General features: G+C 39.3%; 1 protein-coding gene across 2 annotated transcripts in view; it reads right to left on the bottom strand.

Moving 5' to 3' along the window:
* Positions 1-18,999, bottom strand: part of ctnna1 (catenin (cadherin-associated protein), alpha 1) — a 160,504-nt gene that overhangs the window by 44,120 nt on the left and 97,385 nt on the right. For both annotated transcript variants that reach the window (XM_043703889.1, XM_043703890.1), the window contains exon 8: positions 6,597-6,677. In XM_043703889.1, coding sequence (XP_043559824.1) covers positions 6,597-6,677 — 81 coding nt within the window. The remainder of the gene's footprint in view (positions 1-6,596; positions 6,678-18,999) is intronic.

Raw genomic sequence — 18,999 nt, 5'->3', positions numbered from 1 at the left:
AAGAGGGTTACCTCAGATTACAACAGGATCTGGACCAGATGGGCCAATGGCTGAAAAGTGAGTTTAATTCAGATAAATGTGAGGTGCTGCATTTTGGGAAAGCAAATCTTAGCAGGACTTATACACTTTATGGTAAGGTCCTCAGGAGTGTTGCTGAACAAAGAGACCTTGGAGTGCACTTTCATAGCTCCTTGAAAGTGGAGTCGCAGGTAGATAGGTTAGTGAAGGTGGCGTTTGGTATGCTTTCCTTTATTGATCAGAGTATTGAGTTCAGGAGTTGGGAGGTCATGTTGCGGCTGTACAGGACATTGGTTAGGCCACTGTTGGAATAGTGTGTGCAATTCTGGTCTCCTTCCTATCGGAAAGATGTTGTGAAACTTGAAAGGGTTCAGAAAAGATTTGCAAGGATGTTGCCAGGGTTGGAGAATTTGAGCTATAGAGAGAGGTTGAACAGTCTGGGGCTGTTTTGCCTGGAGCGTTGGAGTGACTGCCTGCGTGGAGTTTGCACATTCTCCCAGTGGTCTGCGTGGGTTTCCTGCCACAACCCAAAGATGTGCAGGTTTGGCAAATTGGGCATGCTAAATTGCCCATAGTGTTCAGGGATGTGTAGGTTAGGTGTATCAGTCAGGGGTAAATGTAGAGTAACAGGGTAGGGGAATGAGTCTGGTAGGGTTACTCTTTGGAAGGTCGGTGGGACTTGCTAGGCCAAATGGCCCATTTCCGCACTGTAGGGATTCTATGAAAACACCTGGATGTCACCTGGACAGGCTTTATCAACAGCAGACAAAAAGTGAAAACCATTTGAATCTTATCTACAAACACAGGGAAACATCATGAACAGCCTGAACATGCTGTACCACAACTGCCGTCCTAGTCAATTCTAAGTGTATACTGCTGCACGTTGTCTGCAGAACCAAGGTGCAACTGTCGCAGACATGAGCTAAATGTCATGTGGACAGCTAAACTGTCAGGCATAGGGTTTAGATCAGAGTGGTGCTGGAAAAGCACAGCAGGTCAGGTAGCATCCGAGGAGCAGGAAAATCGATGTTTTGGGCAAAAGCCCTTCATCAGGAATAGGGGCATGAAGCCTCCAGAGTGGACCTGGGGGCAGTAGAGCAAGAGCGAGAGACTCACAGATTCTTGTGGAGAGAGGAGGACAACTTCAAGGTAGGCATCCTTGCAAGAGGATTCGCAGTAAGGTTAAAACGAACTCGGCAAAAGTGAGGACTGCAGATGCTGGAAACCACAGTTTAGATCAGAGTGGTGCTGGCAGGCAGTCCACTCAAACAAACTGTCACGTACTGTCCCACATTCAGGCGGTCAGAACAGTTTTTTGAGAGATGGAATTTCAAGGGCCACAAATGATGTTTCCTTTCATAAAAGGGTCACAAAGCTAAAATATTTTTTTTTAAAAATACATTTTCGGTATAAGCTAAAATTAATACAGCTAGTTAGGAACCCACATTCCCTAGACATATGAACTAACAGGATGCCTCCAACATAAAGAACCACATCTTATCACTGACCCAAGCAGAGACTTCTTGACTGTGGACAGGAGAATCAATAAAATTCAAGATAAATTTTAAACGATGAAAGGTGATGAGGACACCTACTGTACAACAGACGGTGGCAAACGTAACCCCATTGTTTAAAAAGGGAGGAAAAGAAGAGAAAGAGCCGCAGTCCAACATTGCGTCTGAAATGCATAATGTATAAAGGACATAAGTAGGGTAGACAGTAAACACGTTTACCCTTGATGGAGGGATCAATAACCATGGCGCACAGGTTTAGGGAAGTGTCAGGTGGTTTAGATGGAATATAAAGAATATGTTTTTCACCCAGAGGATGGTAGGAATCTGGAACTCACTGTCTGTAAGGGTAGTAGAGGCAGAAACGTTCATAACATTTAAGTATTTAGATGTACTCTTGCAATGCTGAGATATATAAGGCAATGGGCTAAGTGCTCGAAATAGATTAGAATAGGTAGTTGTTATTAACTGGCACAGACAGGATGGGCCATAGGGCCTTGTTCTGTAGATCTGTTTCGCAGAGTGAAAATGTTCACTCTTAAATCTCAAAGCCTCCTACAATTCACCTTAAAATTATGCCCCCTTTATTGTTGACACTTTAACATTCATCATTCATCGTGTCCATGGATTTAATGCACTTCAAAAATGGATTCCCCCTCCCAATCAGCCTTCTCTGTTTTAAAGAAAGCAACCTGAACCTACCCCAATTCATTGGAGTTTACAAAAATGGGATGGTGGTGGTGGGGTCCAATTGTAACATATAACATTCTACCTGAGCTGGTCAGACTTGGTCCAGAGAGAATGCTATTCCTGATTGGAGAGCCCTAGAACCAGTGGACAATTTCAGGTAACATGGTCCATTTTGGTCCATATGAGGAAAACTTTCTTTACTCTACAGAGTTTATGGGCGGCACGGTGGCACAGTGGTTAGCACTGCTGCCTCGCAGCGCCAGAGACCCGGGTTCATTTCCCGCCTCAGGCGACTGACTCTGTGGAGTTTGCACGTTCTCCCCGTGTCTGCGTGGGTTTCCTCCGGGTGCTCCGGTTTCCTCCCACAATCCAAAGATGTGCAGGTCAGGTGAATTGGCCATGCAAAATTGCCCGTAGTGTTAGGTAAGGGGCAAATGTAGGGGAATGGGTGGGTTGCGCTTCGGCGGGTCGGTGTGGACTTGTTGGGCCGAAGGGCCTGTTTCCACACTGTAATGTAATCTAATCTAATCTAATCTAATCTAATCAGTAGTGAACCTGCGGGATGTCCTACTACAGAAGTCTGTGGAGGCCAAGTCACTGAATATATTCAAGAAAGATATGGATACATTCTTAGATGCTGCCACTGCTTCTTATTCTAAATACCTCAAATCCATGTCCTTTGGTTCTCAATACTTCCACCAATATGAACAGTTTCTCTATCAACACTGTCCAGACCCAAAATCTTGAAGACTTCTTCAATCTCTCTTAACATTCTCCTCTCAAAATAGAAAACTCTGACCTTCTCTAATCCTTTAAAGTAACTGAAGTTCATTGTTTCTGGCATTATTCTCCAATGAAAAGGAGCTTCTTATTAGCAGCAAGACAAATAAGACATTGAAACTTTAAAAAAAAACTAAGTCCAAGATACCAAAGCAGACTTCGTCAAATCAAGAAGCATTTTCATAAACAGTGGCAGAGTTTGTGTGAACCAGATTAGAAAACCACAAGGTTTTGGTTAGTATTGCTTTATCAGTGTACTACACATCTAACAAGGTAAGATGCAATGCTACATTTGGTTCCTTTAACTGAAGAAATAAGGAACGTGATGCCACGACAACATTTGGGAAATAGTGACCATTAAATTCGATTCACAAAGGTGTGCAATTATGTCATGTTCAAAGTATTTTACAGCAATGAAGTATTTTAAAATGTAGTCACTGCTGTGATGTAGAAAATTCAATAGGCAATTTGTGCACACAAACATTCATGACTGGCAAATGTGATAACTAAATAACTAAACTTTTTTACTTGCTGGTTGAGGAATAAATATCAGCCAGGGTAGTGGGACTAACGCCCTTGTTAATGGTAATAGAATAGGTGCAGCACAGTCAGACTTGAGCTCCACCAAATTTATTCAGCTTTTTCATGGAATCTTTTAAAAGAGATAGTGGGATTGCAAGAGTGTCCAAATAAGAGGAGGGAGCGGCAGCAGAAGGGACAGATGTTCAAGTGGATAATAAAAGTTGACAGAGCATGAGGTAGGAGAGTTACAAGTCCAAGTGGAACACCCTCACAAGCAATCTTAGGAGATTAGTCATTATAGCAACAAGTAGCCTTATGTCACCATTTTACACTAGGTTACAAATTTACTGCTAAATTAAAGGCAATTTTGCACTAATAACTCATACCCATTAAAGAGTCAATTGAGACTTTGCAAATTAATTTCTCATAGAACCTTTATAATAAGCAGAGGACATTCATCTCCTCAGTCTGGACTACACCTTATTTTGAACATTTTCTTTCCAATCATAATAATTATTAATTTTATTTCTAGAATAAAACCACTCTCGTTTGAAACAGGTGATTTTGCAAGTAATTAATCATTAATTCATTACCATTTATGGAACAGTTGAATTGGGTTCTCAATTCAATATTTTAATTATTTGGATTATACTTTAATCAATTTAAGTATATTATTCTATAATTTAACAACCTTTTGGTACTGAACAACAAGCTGGAAAGACAGACAAGACTTGAATAAATATAACAGCTTTCATGGCCTCAGGATATCCCAATGTGCTTTATAGGCAATGAGGTTTCTGTTTGAACTAAAGTCACTGCTGTAATGTGGAACATGCTGCATTCAATTTCCACACATTAAACTCTCACACATCAGCATAATAACCAGATAGGTTTTTCTGTGACATTGATTGAGGTATAAATTTTAGCCAGTGAGCCTAAAAATCCTTTGTACTTCTTTGAATCATGCAGGAGGACCTTTAATTTCCACCTTAGTAAGTGGAACACTCCTTGGTTTAATACCTTATCAGATAAATAGCATCTTTGCCAGTGTGGCACATTTCAGTACTGTACTGGAATATCAGCTAAGTTTCTATGTTCAAGTCTTGGGTATGGGCTTTAAATGCAACTCCTCATGCAGAGGTGGAAGTCATTCTAATGAGCCAATAACAAATTCCAGTTGTAGTCAAAAACTGTGCAAGCATCTGAACTTACAGTCAGATGTACAGCACAGAAACAGACCCTTCAGTCCAACTCGTCCATACCGACCAGATATCCCAACTTAATCTCGTTCCATTTGCCAGCATGTGGCCCATATCCTTTAAACCCTTCCTATTCATATACCTATCCAGATGCCTTTTAAATGTACTAGCCTCCACCACTTCCTCTGGCAGCTCATTCCATACACATACCATCCTCTGCGTGAAAATGTTGCCCCTTAGGTCCCTTTTATATCTTTCCCCTCTCATCCTATACCTATGTCTTCTAGTTCTGGACTCCATTCTGAAAAACAACCCTCCACCACCACCATCCTGTCTTTTACCTTCGAGCTAGTTCTGTATCCAAATGGCTAGTTCGCCCTGTATTCCACGAGATCTAACCTTGCTTACCAGTTTCCCATGAGGAACCTTGTAGAACGCCTTACTGAAGTCCGCCTAGATCGTGTCCACCGCTCTGCCCTCAGTCCTTTTTGTTACTTCTTCAAAAAACTCAATCAAGTTCGAGAGACATGATTTCCCACGCACAAAGCCATGTTGACTATCTCTAATCAGTCCTTGCCTTTCCAAATACAGGGAATCGTGAGGGACAGGATTTACACAACAACAATTTGCCCACCACTGACGTCAGGCTCACTGGTCTATAATTCCCTGGCTTGTCCTTACCACCTTTCTTAAATCATATTATCACGTTAACCAACCTCCAGTCTTCTGGCACCTCACCTGTGACTATTGATGAAACAAATATCTCAGCAAGGCACCCAGCAATCACTTTCCTAGCTTCCCAAAGAGTTCTGATCAGGTCTTGGGGATTTTTCCCACCTTTATGCGTTTCAACACATCCAGCACTTCCTCCTCTGTAATATGGATTAACTGCTATTACTTTAAAATTTTTAAAAACATATTTTAGCTTTAGATAAACTTGGCTTCTAATCAATTCTCTATATTAAAAGATCATACAGAATGAAAAATTCATAATGATCAGTCTGACCTATGCATGGAATTACATATTTTCTTAAAGACTGTCCAAATTAGAATTGCTCCAACTCCAGATTATGTCATGTTAAGTATGAATTTAAATAGCTGACCATTTTCTAGACACAATCTACTTTCTGAATGCATATTTGAGTGGTACTCTTGCCACACTATATAAGATGGAGGGTTTCATTTTTAGCAGACAGCAAACATAGTGATTGCCACATTGACTTGTTTTAGTTTTTAGCACAAGCAGCGATTTTAGAAGACAAGTCAACAGGTGTGACATCTTTGCTGCACAGACCATTTTCAACCCTGGACATCCTATATTACAGGTTAAAAATACAATATACAGTATAAATCCAAAAATCAAGGTAGTCTTAAATAACTATTAGTTTAAAAGTAGGTTAAGTACTGTCCTTTCAACTATGGTTACTTTTGATACAGTCACCAAGATAGAAGCCTTCATAGTTTTATAGCCCATCTATGCAAAGACAAACTTCAATTTTGTTTAGTCTATTTTAATCTGTTTCTATTCTAAGCATTAACACAAAGTGCACCAGGACCCACTGTGCATCTTGGAACTTCCGATTTTCATGGGCTGATGCAGGATGTGGTTTCAGAAGGTGTGTGGAATGCTTTTGTTAGTCAGAGGATCAAGATTGGCCCCATGGAAGTTTAAGTTCCTGTCAATATATTTCCAAATTCCACACAAGGTTTAAATTGCTGAATACCTAAGTATTTGGTTAACACTGTCCTTAAAATGGTTTTGTGTACAATTATAAACTCATCACTTCCATGACGGTTTTAAATTCAAAATTATCTAAAAAGTAACAGTTAAAAAGAAATGTTTCTTTATACCTGTTCTTTCAATAATTTAGCATACCTGTCTGCGCAAGTCCCTTGTCTTTTTAGTCATTTTGTCAATCGCAGCATTGAGTGCATCGCCCCTTTCTTTTCGACCAGCCTGGGAGAAAAAAAAGATTTAATATTATACATATTGCGACACTACACTGAAACAGAGGATGCATGTGAATGAGGGTAGATATGTGCACACAATCAGGAAATTAAACTAAGTAGTTAACTGGAACAGTTCAGTACTTCTTAATTTAAAATGCAAGTATTTATTTCAGATCACAAACTATAATTGGTTCCACATACATGTTCTATTGTTAGCATTGGGCATATATTCAAGATAACATTGTTCTGAAGTTACACTTTAACAGCCTTTAAAATCATAAATGACCAATTAAAATCAAAAGCATTGCACAGCAAATTCAGTCTTTTCCCAGCGACAAATTTCAATAAAACACAATCAAATTCAACCCCAATTCTAATCCTTTGTTATTTCAGATTTCAATAACTGAAAAAAAGTCTGAAAGTAGTTTCAGTATCCCCTTTCTAAAGCAGTCTCTCAAGCATTGATTTCCTCTTGCCCACTTTTCGTTTCTACCTTATGTTTAATTTAAAAACCTTTGTAGGTGCTAGTTAACAGTAATTTATCGAGAAAGCAAATTTTCTTGAATTAAACTTATTGTACACACAACTACCCCCACCCTTTGACTGAATACTTTGTGGACAATATTCATTATTACCACTATATATGATCAGTAAAGTTATCGGTCTGTCACAGAACCTGTTCCATTCATGACTTTGCAGGGAAAAATAACTCTGCAATGTATTTAAAAAGGTAACTAACTCATTAAGAGTGTAAACATATTATTCATTTTGTATTGCATGGTTTACCCAAACATGAAACGATCAACTTCACAACTTTAAAAGTAAACACAAAATGTAGTTTTTAAATTTGTTTGTTCTGAATGTGATCACATATCAGCCATGGGAACTATAAACCAGGTAATTATAAAGTCCTTTAAAAAATGCTGTCGTGCATAAATAGCTCTGCCAGCAGTTATCTACAAGCGTCATTCAAGCAGTTAAAAACATGAGAAAAAGATCTTCCAGCATAAGGCAGTCTAAATCGAAGCATCACTTAAGAAAATAATAACAGTCTTAAATTTATGCCATGGATTGGCTTAGCTTGAACAGCTGGTTTGTAATGCAGAGTTATGCCAATAGCTGAGTTCAATTCTCACATCAACTGAGGTTACCAAGAGAAATTCTCCTTCTCAACCTCCCTCCTTGCTGGATGTGTAATGATCACCATGAGCTGTCTCTCTCTAAAGAGAGCAGCCCTATAGTCTGGTAAGACTATGACTATTTGCATCAGTATAATATTTGTCTTTAAGACTTTTGAAATATCTAAAAGCACTAAACACTAAAAGCAGAAACTGGAATATCCAAGACAGATAGAGGATTTGGGGGAATGTCAACAAAAACAAAAATCAAATGAAGTGGCACTCTGCTATTCCAAACACCACTACAACTCCATGCACTAATGCTGCCTCTACTGGTATTCAATCCTTTAAGAAAGAGTGTTGCATGGTTGGAAATTTAATTTTTATACCTTAATTTACATTCTTAATCTTGGGTATTTTATTTATTCACCAGCAGATCAAAATAGCTACCAAAGAATGAGGCAAAAATATTATAAAGCATGTGGATTTGGAACACGTTTGATTAAAATCAGAGTCAAAATCATTAATGGTTTATAGCATCAGTTGTTTCAGATTCAAATGTGTCAAAAGTTGCAGTGCGCTCAACAAAATGAAATGGAACATATGAAATTGTATATGGCTCTCTCATATGTATATTTAAAATAATTTTATCATGTTTTATTCAATGCAAACGTAGTACTGCACACAGTTTTACCAGAGGAAAATGAACATTTCATTTAAGTCACAAACTTAACAAGTTAGACGATGTTATGAGCAAGCATTTTATTTGTGACATGTAAAAGTGAACTGCAATTTTACCAACAATTTCCAAATTATACAAATATGCCTTTAATAAATTGTTTCTGCCCTGAAGCAGGAAGTAAAAAGTCTTGTGCAAAGTTTTCTGGGCCATTCTTGTGCTCCTCCTAGTGGCAGTAGTATCAAAACATATCAGCTTTTACATCATTAACAGCGAAAAACACTAAAAAAAAAGGGAGGAGCAAGCAGGAATACAGCCCTGACCAAAGAATAATTGTATGTCTAATTTCTCAACAAGGACATCCTGTTCTCTTTTGCAAATAATGTGCATTTGTTTTCCTTGAAAATTTCCTTAAGGAATATTAATGACTGTTAGTCTAACTAACTGGTGACTTTGCAATTGCACAGAATGAGATGCTGAACAATGTAATATAGTCAACATGGTAGACAAAAGAACAATTTGGCTGTCAAAATATCTGACTTATGATAGTTTTTCAATTGAGAGTTTGCATCCACAGGGTAATCTCTGAATAATACTTATATTCAAAGTAGGAATTTAAGGGTTAGGTGTCTCTCATGATATACATTAGCAGATTCTGAAAACCTGTCAGTTCCAGATATAAAATTCAATACATCCGTAGTCTGAAATCAGAGGTGAAGTTACAATATTGATAATTGATAAGATGCCACCTCAAGTGCATGGCTTGCAAAACACCAAAATATAACTAATTGTCATGATGCCATCATTTTAAGTTTAAAAGCAGAGATCGGATATTTTTAATATTTGGAGTGTCAACAAGACAGATGACTTTTAACCAAGAAAAACAACAGTCTGGCATTTGTGACAAGTAAAGCTGATAAAATAGCCTGGGGGAGACCAAATCACACCAACTGAAACAGCAAACCAATATTTTGCATACAAGGATGCGCTTACACCTGTTATGGCTATATTAATGAAAAATCTAGATTCATAAATTTAAGTCAGAGTGAACTGCTCAAATAAATGAGAATTAGAAGAGACATTTTACAAATCTTTGAAATCAACTGTTCAGCAGCCAAATTATTGCCAAATTTTAAATCACATGCAAAAGAACAAACAACAGATGGGAAATAAACATCTGATGAACCTCAAACTGAAACAAAACCAAACTTTCTGAGTAGGGTAGCACACTGAAAATCCACCTGAGATTGTCACAAAAGTTAAAGATTTTGCAGTAGTATACAAAATTCCCCAATTTACCTGCCTTTTTAGGCCCAGGTTGAAAAACGTTTCTATACTCCAGAATGACTAATTGTAACAAATAAAAATAGAATTTAGCTGCACATAAATAATTATGAACCACTGACCTATAAATCTATTGGTTAAAACTCTAATCCCTTAGAAACACACACTTCAAAACAAATACAAATAGACACAGACACAAGTAAAATTGGTGTTATGGGTGGAGGGAAATGCTGGAAAAATAATTCAATGATTCCCTGTCCAAAGAGTCCCCTTTTGATTCTATCGGACTTACTATTTGTTGATCCTTCTTTACTCCAGGAATTTTTGGCTTCCTTAAAAGGAAGAGTACAGCAACTGATAAAACGACATTGCTTCGAGCAGAAAGAAAATAAAGTGGCTTCAGGCATTAGTTTTTTTTTTAAAAAAAGCAAAAGGACAACACTCCCCCATCCGGAAGTCTGGCTTCTGGCTGTACAATTCACACCCAGCCACTTGGAAAGCAATCACGTACGTCCTGAAAAAATCTTTCTAGCTGACATTGACAACTGATCACCACTCTAACAGACCAAATCAACTACCTGCTGCTGGCTAGATCTCAATTCGTATACACCGCTTGCTACCAGTTTACATGCAATTAAACTTTCCCTACTAGCTGGATAAACAATAGCGTAAACAGTATTTAGAATAATCACTGTACTTTTTAAAACCGAACTACCAAACATTCCTTACATGATTCTTGTATTTTTCTTTAATGCCCATTTACAATTTCAGTCTAGAGTCAAGAACACAAAAAAGTGAAGAGATATGGTCTTTACATAAGTGAAGGTACAACATAAATGAGACCATTCCTATCACTTGGCCCACGAAGAACAGCAGGTCCAAGGGTCAATATCTCAGCTTCTTTTTCATAGGTCACCCCTAGTTTCCTCAGCCAGTCCAGAGGGAATTAAGACAGCACAGATCAAGAAAAACTGTTTTAACAGGTGGAAGTGTGCAGAATCTTGAGACACAGATTTACAGTGATTGGTTAAAGTAGTAATGTGACAATGGAAAAAACTTTTTCATGCAAGATGTGGTTAGGATCCAGAATGCACTGAGGGGGTGGCAGAGGCAGATTCATTCATAGCTTTCAGAAAGGAATCAAGTAACATCTGAAGATAAAAACTTCAGAGCTATCAAGAATGGTCCGCACTTCCTGGTCTTGTCAAGCTGCTTTTGTAAAAAGTTGACATGGATACCAAAAATCTGACCTAACTGTTGCATAGCCTTAAGCCTACTTTAAGCTCCCACTTGTCCACCTGTATCTCTGACCCACCTATCACTGTATCCCTTTATATACCTTATACACTTAGCTTTGCTCAGATACTGAAGTGGTTTTGAGGAATTTGGACCATAGACTACAACAGCTACTAATCTAAGTAGAGGGTAATAGTGGGGATTATTGGTAGTTGGAGCCAAACTAATCCACTGGTGACTGCACGGACTGCTTAACTGGATAGCTTTGATTGCAAAAGCTGCTGTCTCAGACGTTTAGCCAGAAAACTGTAAACGTGAGTGGGCAATGTTTTGACTGATCTGGGTTAGAGATAAAGAATCCAGATGAAAAGATTTGGTGGGCTGGAGTCAAATGACTTCAGGCCTGATATAAACAAGAAAACTCCCACTATGACCTCCCACTTTCCCACATCAGCAGCTCCATGTTGAGCTCAATTTGGAAGACGAACTGAGGATAGCGAGAGCACAGTACATAGTCCAGTCAGGGGCCTTAAATGTCCTATTAGCAGGCGTGATTCAATAATACCAAAGATCATGATGACTGAGGGAAAAGAAAGAGGGAAAAACCTACTCAGCTTTTTCTTCCAAACTACCGGTCTTAGATGAATCTGGTAGAAGTAACAATACAAAGAACACAACAGCACAGGAACAGGCCCTAGTCTGAGAATCTTTTCCAATAATTTCCCTATCACTGATGTGAGACTCTCAGGCCTATCATTTCTGGGATTGTCCCTGCTACTCCTCTTACACAGTGGGACAACATTGGCTATGCTCCAGGCCTCTGGGACCTCACCTTTGGTCATCGAGGATGCAAAGGTATATCTTACCACTTTTTAACACGTACAACATCTTTCTTTTTAATACAATTTGGCTCAGAAACATGACAATCCCTTCCCTCATATCATCCTCCACCAATCACTTCTCTTTGGTGAATACTGACAAAGTATTCATTTAGGACTTCACTTACTTTTTCTGGTTCCACACAAATTCCCTCCTTTATCCTCAAGTGGGCCAACCCTTTGTGGACCAACCCTTTCCCTGCCTACCCTCTTGCTTTTTATATAAGTATAAAACACCTTGGCATTCTCCTTAATCCTCTTTGGTAATGACTTTTCATGATCCCTTTACCCCTTCTGATTCCTTGTTTAAGTTCTTTCCTACTTTCCTTATATATTTCAAGAGCTTCATCAGTTCCACCATCTATACCTTACGTATGATTCCTCATTCTGATTAAATTCGTAACATCGAAGGTTCATGAAATTTGCCATACCTATCCTACATTCTCATAGGAATGTGCCACTCCTGAACTCTTATCAATTGCAGTTTGAAATACTCCCACATATCCAATCTAGATTTACCCTCAAACAGCTGCCTCCAATAAACATTCTCCAGTTCCTGCCTAATATTGTTGTAGTTTGCCTTACCTCCACTTGACACCTTCATCCAAGGACTGCCATTATCCTTATCCACGAGTATCTTAAAACCCATGGTACTATGGTCACTACTCCTGAAATGGTCCTCCACTGAAACTTCATTTACCTAGATGAGTTCATTTCCCAAAACAATGTCAAGTATAATTCCTCCCCCGGTTAGACTGCTTACATACGGTCTTAAAAAATTCTGCCCCATAGCAATAAGTGAATCCCAGTCATAGAGATGTACAGCATGGAAACAGACCCTTCGGTAAGCCCATCCATGCTGACCAGATATCCCAACCCAATCTAGTCCCACCTGCCAGCACCCGACTTTGCCTACTTATTCTATCCATGCCTCTCATAATTTTGTAAACCTCAATAAGGTCACCCCTCAGCCTCCAACGCTCCAGGGAAAACAGCCCCAGCCTGTTCAGCCTCTCCCTATAGCTCAAACTTCCAACCCTGGCAACATCCTTGTAATTCTTTTCTGAACCCTTTCAAGTTTCACAATATCTTTCCAATAGGAAGGAGACCAGAATTGCATGCAATATTCCAACAGTGGCCTAAACAATGTCCTGTACAGCCGCAACATGACCTCCCAACTCCTGTACTCAATATTCTGACCAATAAAAGAAAGCATACTAAAAGCCTTCTTCATTATCCTATCTCCCTGCGACTCCACTTTCAAGGAGCTATGAACCTGCACTCCAAGGTCTCTTTGATCAGCAACACTTCCTAGGACCTTACCATTAAGTGTATAAGTTCTGCTAAGATTTGCTTTCCCAAAATGCAGCACCTCGCATTTATCTGAATTAACCTCCATCTGCCACTTCTCAGCCCATTGGCCCAATTGGTCAAGATCCTGTTGTAAACTGAGGTAACCCTCTTCGCTGTCCACTACACCTCCAATTTTGGTGTCATCTACTTCCTAACTGTACTGCTTATGCTCGCATCCAAATGACAAAAAAGTAGAGGACCCAGCACCGATCCTTGTGGCACTCCACTCCAGCAGTCAATATAGGGGAAGCTAAAATCACATACCACAATAATCCTGCTGTTTTGACTTAATTCAAAAGTTTATCTACATGTTCTGTCCTCTAACTCCCACTGGTTGTTGGAGGCCTGTGGTATACTCCCAGCATTGTGATTTTACTTTTTCTATTCTCGAGTTCTGCCCATATTGCCTTGTTGCAAGAGTCTTCTGAAGTATCCTCCCTCACTAGGGCTACGAGATACTCTGACCAGTAATGCAACTCCCCCTTTTTAGTCCCCTTCTATCACACCCGAAACATCAAATCCTTGCACTTCAGCTGCCAGTCCTATTCCTCTTTCAGCCAAGTCTCTAATCACAATAATGTCATAGTTCCAAGCACTAACCAAAAGTTCATCTACCTCGGTTCAGATCACCTTCGCTGCTCTTTTCAACAGCGGTTCCCTTACTGTTCTTGTTTGCCTTGGTTTCTACCTCTCCCTCAATTTCTGTATTACTGCCCTACCCCTCTGCCACACAAATACTCTATAGCATCCCCAGACACCATTCCAACTCCAAAACTTGGGCTTTCAGGAGCTGCAGCTAGAGACACGTCTTGCACACACATTGCAGGTCCTGGGCACTGGAAATGTGCCCGGCTTCCCACATCAAGCAAGAGGAGCAGATTACGATTTGGAGCTATCCAGCTATTTCTTAACCTTTCCAGTTAATTAATCCTGACAATGTTAAATAACTTTAATACTAAATTGAAGCTTCCTACTCTGATAAATTCTCAAAACTTACCCGATACTCATCAGCAAGATTACAGAAACAGTTTAGGCTCGCACTCCCTTTACCCACTGGAATACTCTTTGTGCGAGGAAGGTTGGCAATGTTGTCTCCTCTCTTTTTCATTTTCGTCAAAGGAGAGAAGAGGGATGGAAACACTACGGTAATGCAATGTTTGGAGTTAACCATTCTTTAATGGCAGATTCGTCGACAATACCCTTCATGCCCAAGCTGACTGCAAAGTCCACTCCTAGAATGTAAATGAGCAATGACAGTACCTTCTGGTTGGAACTTTGAAGCTGGTCGAGACAAAAATTACAAGGTAATCACATTTTCAAACTGAAGATGTCATCCATTGTGTTGTGGTGCATCATCACCAAGCTGAGTTAGATAGATTCAGAACTGATGTAACACCTCTGCTGTGAGCCATCTGCAGCATAATTGTATCCCACGGCGATCTTTAACCTTGGCGAAGAATACTTCCCATTTTACCAGTACTACTAAGAGAATCAACCCCAGCTCAGCAGCATACAAGAGAGGAACAGCACCAGCTGTACCTAAAGATGAGGCACTGACCTGGTGAAACTACAACACAGGACTACATGCAGCCTGAAAATCAGAAGCTGTGCGCTACAGATACAGGTTATGTCAATGCTGTTTAATATAGATTAATACAATGCAGTTCCACCACATCCAGGAGGCTGCAGCTCAACAAGCAGCCTTTTTTTTAAAATAATAATCAGAAAGTTAATATGATATCCCAGATAAATAAGGTCAGAAGCTGAAAGTTCTACATCAAGTAATATAGTTCTGATCTTCTAAAGCCTGTCATTTACAGCACAAATTAGGAATGTAATGGAATATTTTCTTATTTGGATGGATGAATTACAGTTCCAAGCCACCCTAACCACTATCTTAAAACATTCACTTATTCCATCACCGATGCACAACAGCAGTCAAGTGTACGATTTGAGGTGGACTGCAGCAACTTCCAAGGTTCCTGAAACAGCACCTTCCAAAATTGCAACCCACATCAACGATGGAAATTCCATCACCTACAAGTTACCATCCAAGTCAGATACCATCCTGATTTTTAAACAGCATCACTGTTTTTTCACAGTCACCAAGCCAAAATCCTGGAGCTTCCTTCCTCATAGGTGGTACAGTAGCTCAGTGGTTAGTGCAGCTACCTCATCCAAGTTTGAGTCCAGCCTCAGGTGACTGATTGCATGGATGTTTACACATTCTCAGTGTCTGCATGGGTTTCTGCCAGCTGTTCCAATTCTTCCCACAGTCCAAAGATGTGCAGGTTAGGTGGATTAACCATTGTCAATGTACGGTTACAAGGATAGGGTGGAATGCTCTTCAGAAGGTCAGTGTGGACTTGATGGACCAAACAGTTTCTTTTTACAATGTAGTGATTCTATTCTAAAGCTATGTGGATGGAGTTCAAGAAAACTGCACACGACTGTATTGGTGTCTCAAGGGCAGTTAAGGATGCACACTAAATACTGGTTATACCAATGAAGTACTCACTCATATCAATCAAAGACTTGGACAAACTCAGATGCACACGCAAAATAACATTGCAACATTGATTATCCAGGCGCAATAATACACAAAGCTTCTTTTGTCCCTTCCAAGCACAATTTTAGTATGTGAAGTCTGGATAGAGAAAGTTTTACTGAAGAAGGGCTTATGCCCGAAACGTCGATTCTCCTGTTCCTTTGATGCTGCCTGACCTGCTGCGCTTTTCCAGCAACACATTTTTAAGCTCTGATCTCGAGCATCTGCAGTCCTCACTTTCTCCATAGAGAAAGTAGACATGACTAGTTGTTAATACTTGCAAGTAAAATTATATTCATTCAAACATTAAACTGAATTTATGCTGTTGAAACAACAGCTTTCGCTTCCACATGAATCAGTTTATTTTCACTTTGATAAGTGAAAATGATATGAAAACCTACAGATTCTTAAATTTAAGGTAATACCTTTTCCTTTGGTCCTAAGTCATCTAGGTTTAAAAAAAAAAATCAGCTCACCACTCCAAACAAAGACCAGAAACAGTTTGAAATAAACTTAATATGCTATACTCCAACGTTTAGCATCAAATTAGGCTTGAACAAGATTTAAGATTTAGAAATTCTACAATTTTGATCAGAAATATTTTACTGTAATCAAACTTTAAATCGCAGTTTATGAAACTCCAACTCAAATTGCTCCGCATTTGCTTGAACTCAAAATCTACCACCAATTACATTCATATCAGATTCTCTGAGCAAAAACATAACATTAGTCAATCAGCAAAAATACCTACATTGAAATGGATGGAAGGTAAAGGACAGAAAGATGCCTCAGATGACTGGAGATTAAAGGAAGAAAACCATCAGTATTGCAATTTAGGAATCTTGCCCAACCTACAATGATATTCATCTTTGGATACTTGTGAAGTTGACTGAAGTTTCAAATCAGTCATACCCATATTGTTCACAGCTTAATGGTATCAAAAAGCATCCCAATGAAGTGAAGTCACAAACTATCCCCAGTTCTAAGGACAAAAGGTGAAAATCAATTAGAAATTTGAGAATTGAGACTTAATTCTGCTGAAGGGTGAAAGGCTTTGGTTGATTTTGTGCCTCATAATACAAAACCCCATTTAAAATTAACACAGAGAAACAAGAGAATTAAGATGATGGTTCCTGAACAAGAGGGAGGTTGGTTTCCCTGGCAACTTTATTTAATCTTTGAAGAGAAGGATGGAAGAATAGAGTGACAAAACAAATTGATTATGAACATTTGCAGTGGTATAAAAGTTTGAAAGAAAAAAAATCATCTAATGGGTACAAGATTCAAAGATTAAGGAATAGATCCAAAGTTAAGGTATAAAAAGTAAACCTAAAAAGTGCTTAAAATTGATTGTGAATTTAAACAGCAATGCAATTGTGGGACAGATCATTGGTGTGTAAAAAATGTTGTAGTAAAATTAGATTGTAAGACCACAGAAGGAAGCCATTTTGCACATGATATCTGCACTGGCACTCTGTTTAAACATTGGAACTCTTCTGCGCTTTCCCCATACCCTTGTATATTTATTCATATTCAAACAACAATCAACTTTCACTTGGTTACCTCAAATTGTACCTGCTTCCATCGCTTCCAGGCAATACAATTCTGACCCTTAACACTCGATTGAAGAGTTAATGTATGCAAATCACTTACAGGCAAGAACAGTTTCTCCTCATCTATTCTATCCACATCTCTGAATCTCTAACGATCCCCAACCAACCACCTTCTCTTGTAAATGAACAGTCCCAACATCTCCCATCTATCCTCATAACTGAAGATCCTTATCCTTTTAACTGTGTAAATCTCTTTTGCAATTTCCAATGAATTCATATCCTTCCTATGCTTAGGCTTGTATACTCTAGATGTTGTGTGACAAGTTGCCTTGTATAAATACTGGCTTTTGTACTCTATATCCCATTAATAAAATCCCAGGAGGCTGTGACATTTCATTAACTGTTCTAACTCACAATGGTCTACCAAAATAAACTAATCACATTACACTTAGTTGCTAACTCCACCAAAATGTTTGTGTCCTTTTGGAGTTTGATCCAATTCTGTAACACAGGGCTACTGTCCTGTTTAGTCCATGAACTATAAAATTTCTCTTAAGATTCATATCAAATGCCTTTTGAAACTCCATGTACACCATAATCGACATTACCCTCATCAATGCTTTCAATTCCATTTCAAACAAAACCTAGCAAATTAAAAACTACTGTCCTTTATAAATCCATGTTGGCTCTTTCTATACAATTGCTTTTTCCAAATGACTACTAATTCGATCTCTAATAATATTCTAGAAGCAACCTCAATTCTGAAGTTAAATTGACTGATCTGTAATTTTTAGCTCCTTACAATTTTGTTGAAGGAGGGCATACTGCCTGCAATTCCCCAGTCCTCTGGGCTTTCGGAGTCTAGGAAAGATTGAAAGATTATAGCCAATGTGCTCTTGTAATTCTCAGTTTCTTCAACATTGTTGTAGTTCTGTTCGCCGAGCTGGGAATGTGTGTTGCAGACGTTTCGTCCCCTGTCTAGGTGACATCCTCAGTGCTTGGGAGCCTCTTGTGAAGCGCTTCTGTGATCTTTCCTCTGGCATTTATAGTGGTGTGTTCCTGCCGCTTCCGGTTGTCAGTTCCAGCTGTCCGCAGCAGTGGCCGGTATATTGGGTCCAGGTCGATGTGCTTTTGATTGAATCAGTGGAGGAGTGCCATGCCTCTAGGAATTCCCTGGCTGTTCTCTGTTTGGCTTGTCCAATAATAGTAGTGTTGTCCCAGTCAAACTCATGTTGCTTGTCATCTGAGTGTGTGGCTACTAAGGATAGTTGGTCATGTCGTTTCGTGGCTAGTTGGTGTTCATGGATGCGGATCGTTAGCGGTTTTCTTGTTTGTCCTATGTAGTGTTTTGTGCAGTCCTTGCATGGGATTTTGTACACTACATTGGGTATCGGGTCCTTCGTCCTGGTGAGTTGTTGTCTGAGGGTGGCTGTTGGGAGTCCTAGTGGTCGCAGTAGTCTGGCTGTCAGTTCAGAAATGTTTTTGATGCATGGTAGTGTGGCTAGTCCTTTGGGTTGTGGCATGTCCTCATTCCGTTGTCTTTCCCTTAGGCATCTGTTGATGAAATTGCAGGGCTATCAGTTTTTGGCGAATACATTGTAGAGGTGTTCTTTTTCCTCTTTTTGCAGTTCTGGTGTACTGCAGTGTGTTGTGGCCCTTTTGAACAGTGTCTTGATGCAA

The sequence above is a fragment of the Chiloscyllium plagiosum genome, chromosome 14 (genome assembly GCF_004010195.1).
Source record: "Chiloscyllium plagiosum isolate BGI_BamShark_2017 chromosome 14, ASM401019v2, whole genome shotgun sequence".
NCBI classification, from domain to species: Eukaryota; Metazoa; Chordata; class Chondrichthyes; order Orectolobiformes; family Hemiscylliidae; genus Chiloscyllium; species Chiloscyllium plagiosum.
This window is presented reverse-complemented; position numbering and strand designations above follow the sequence as displayed.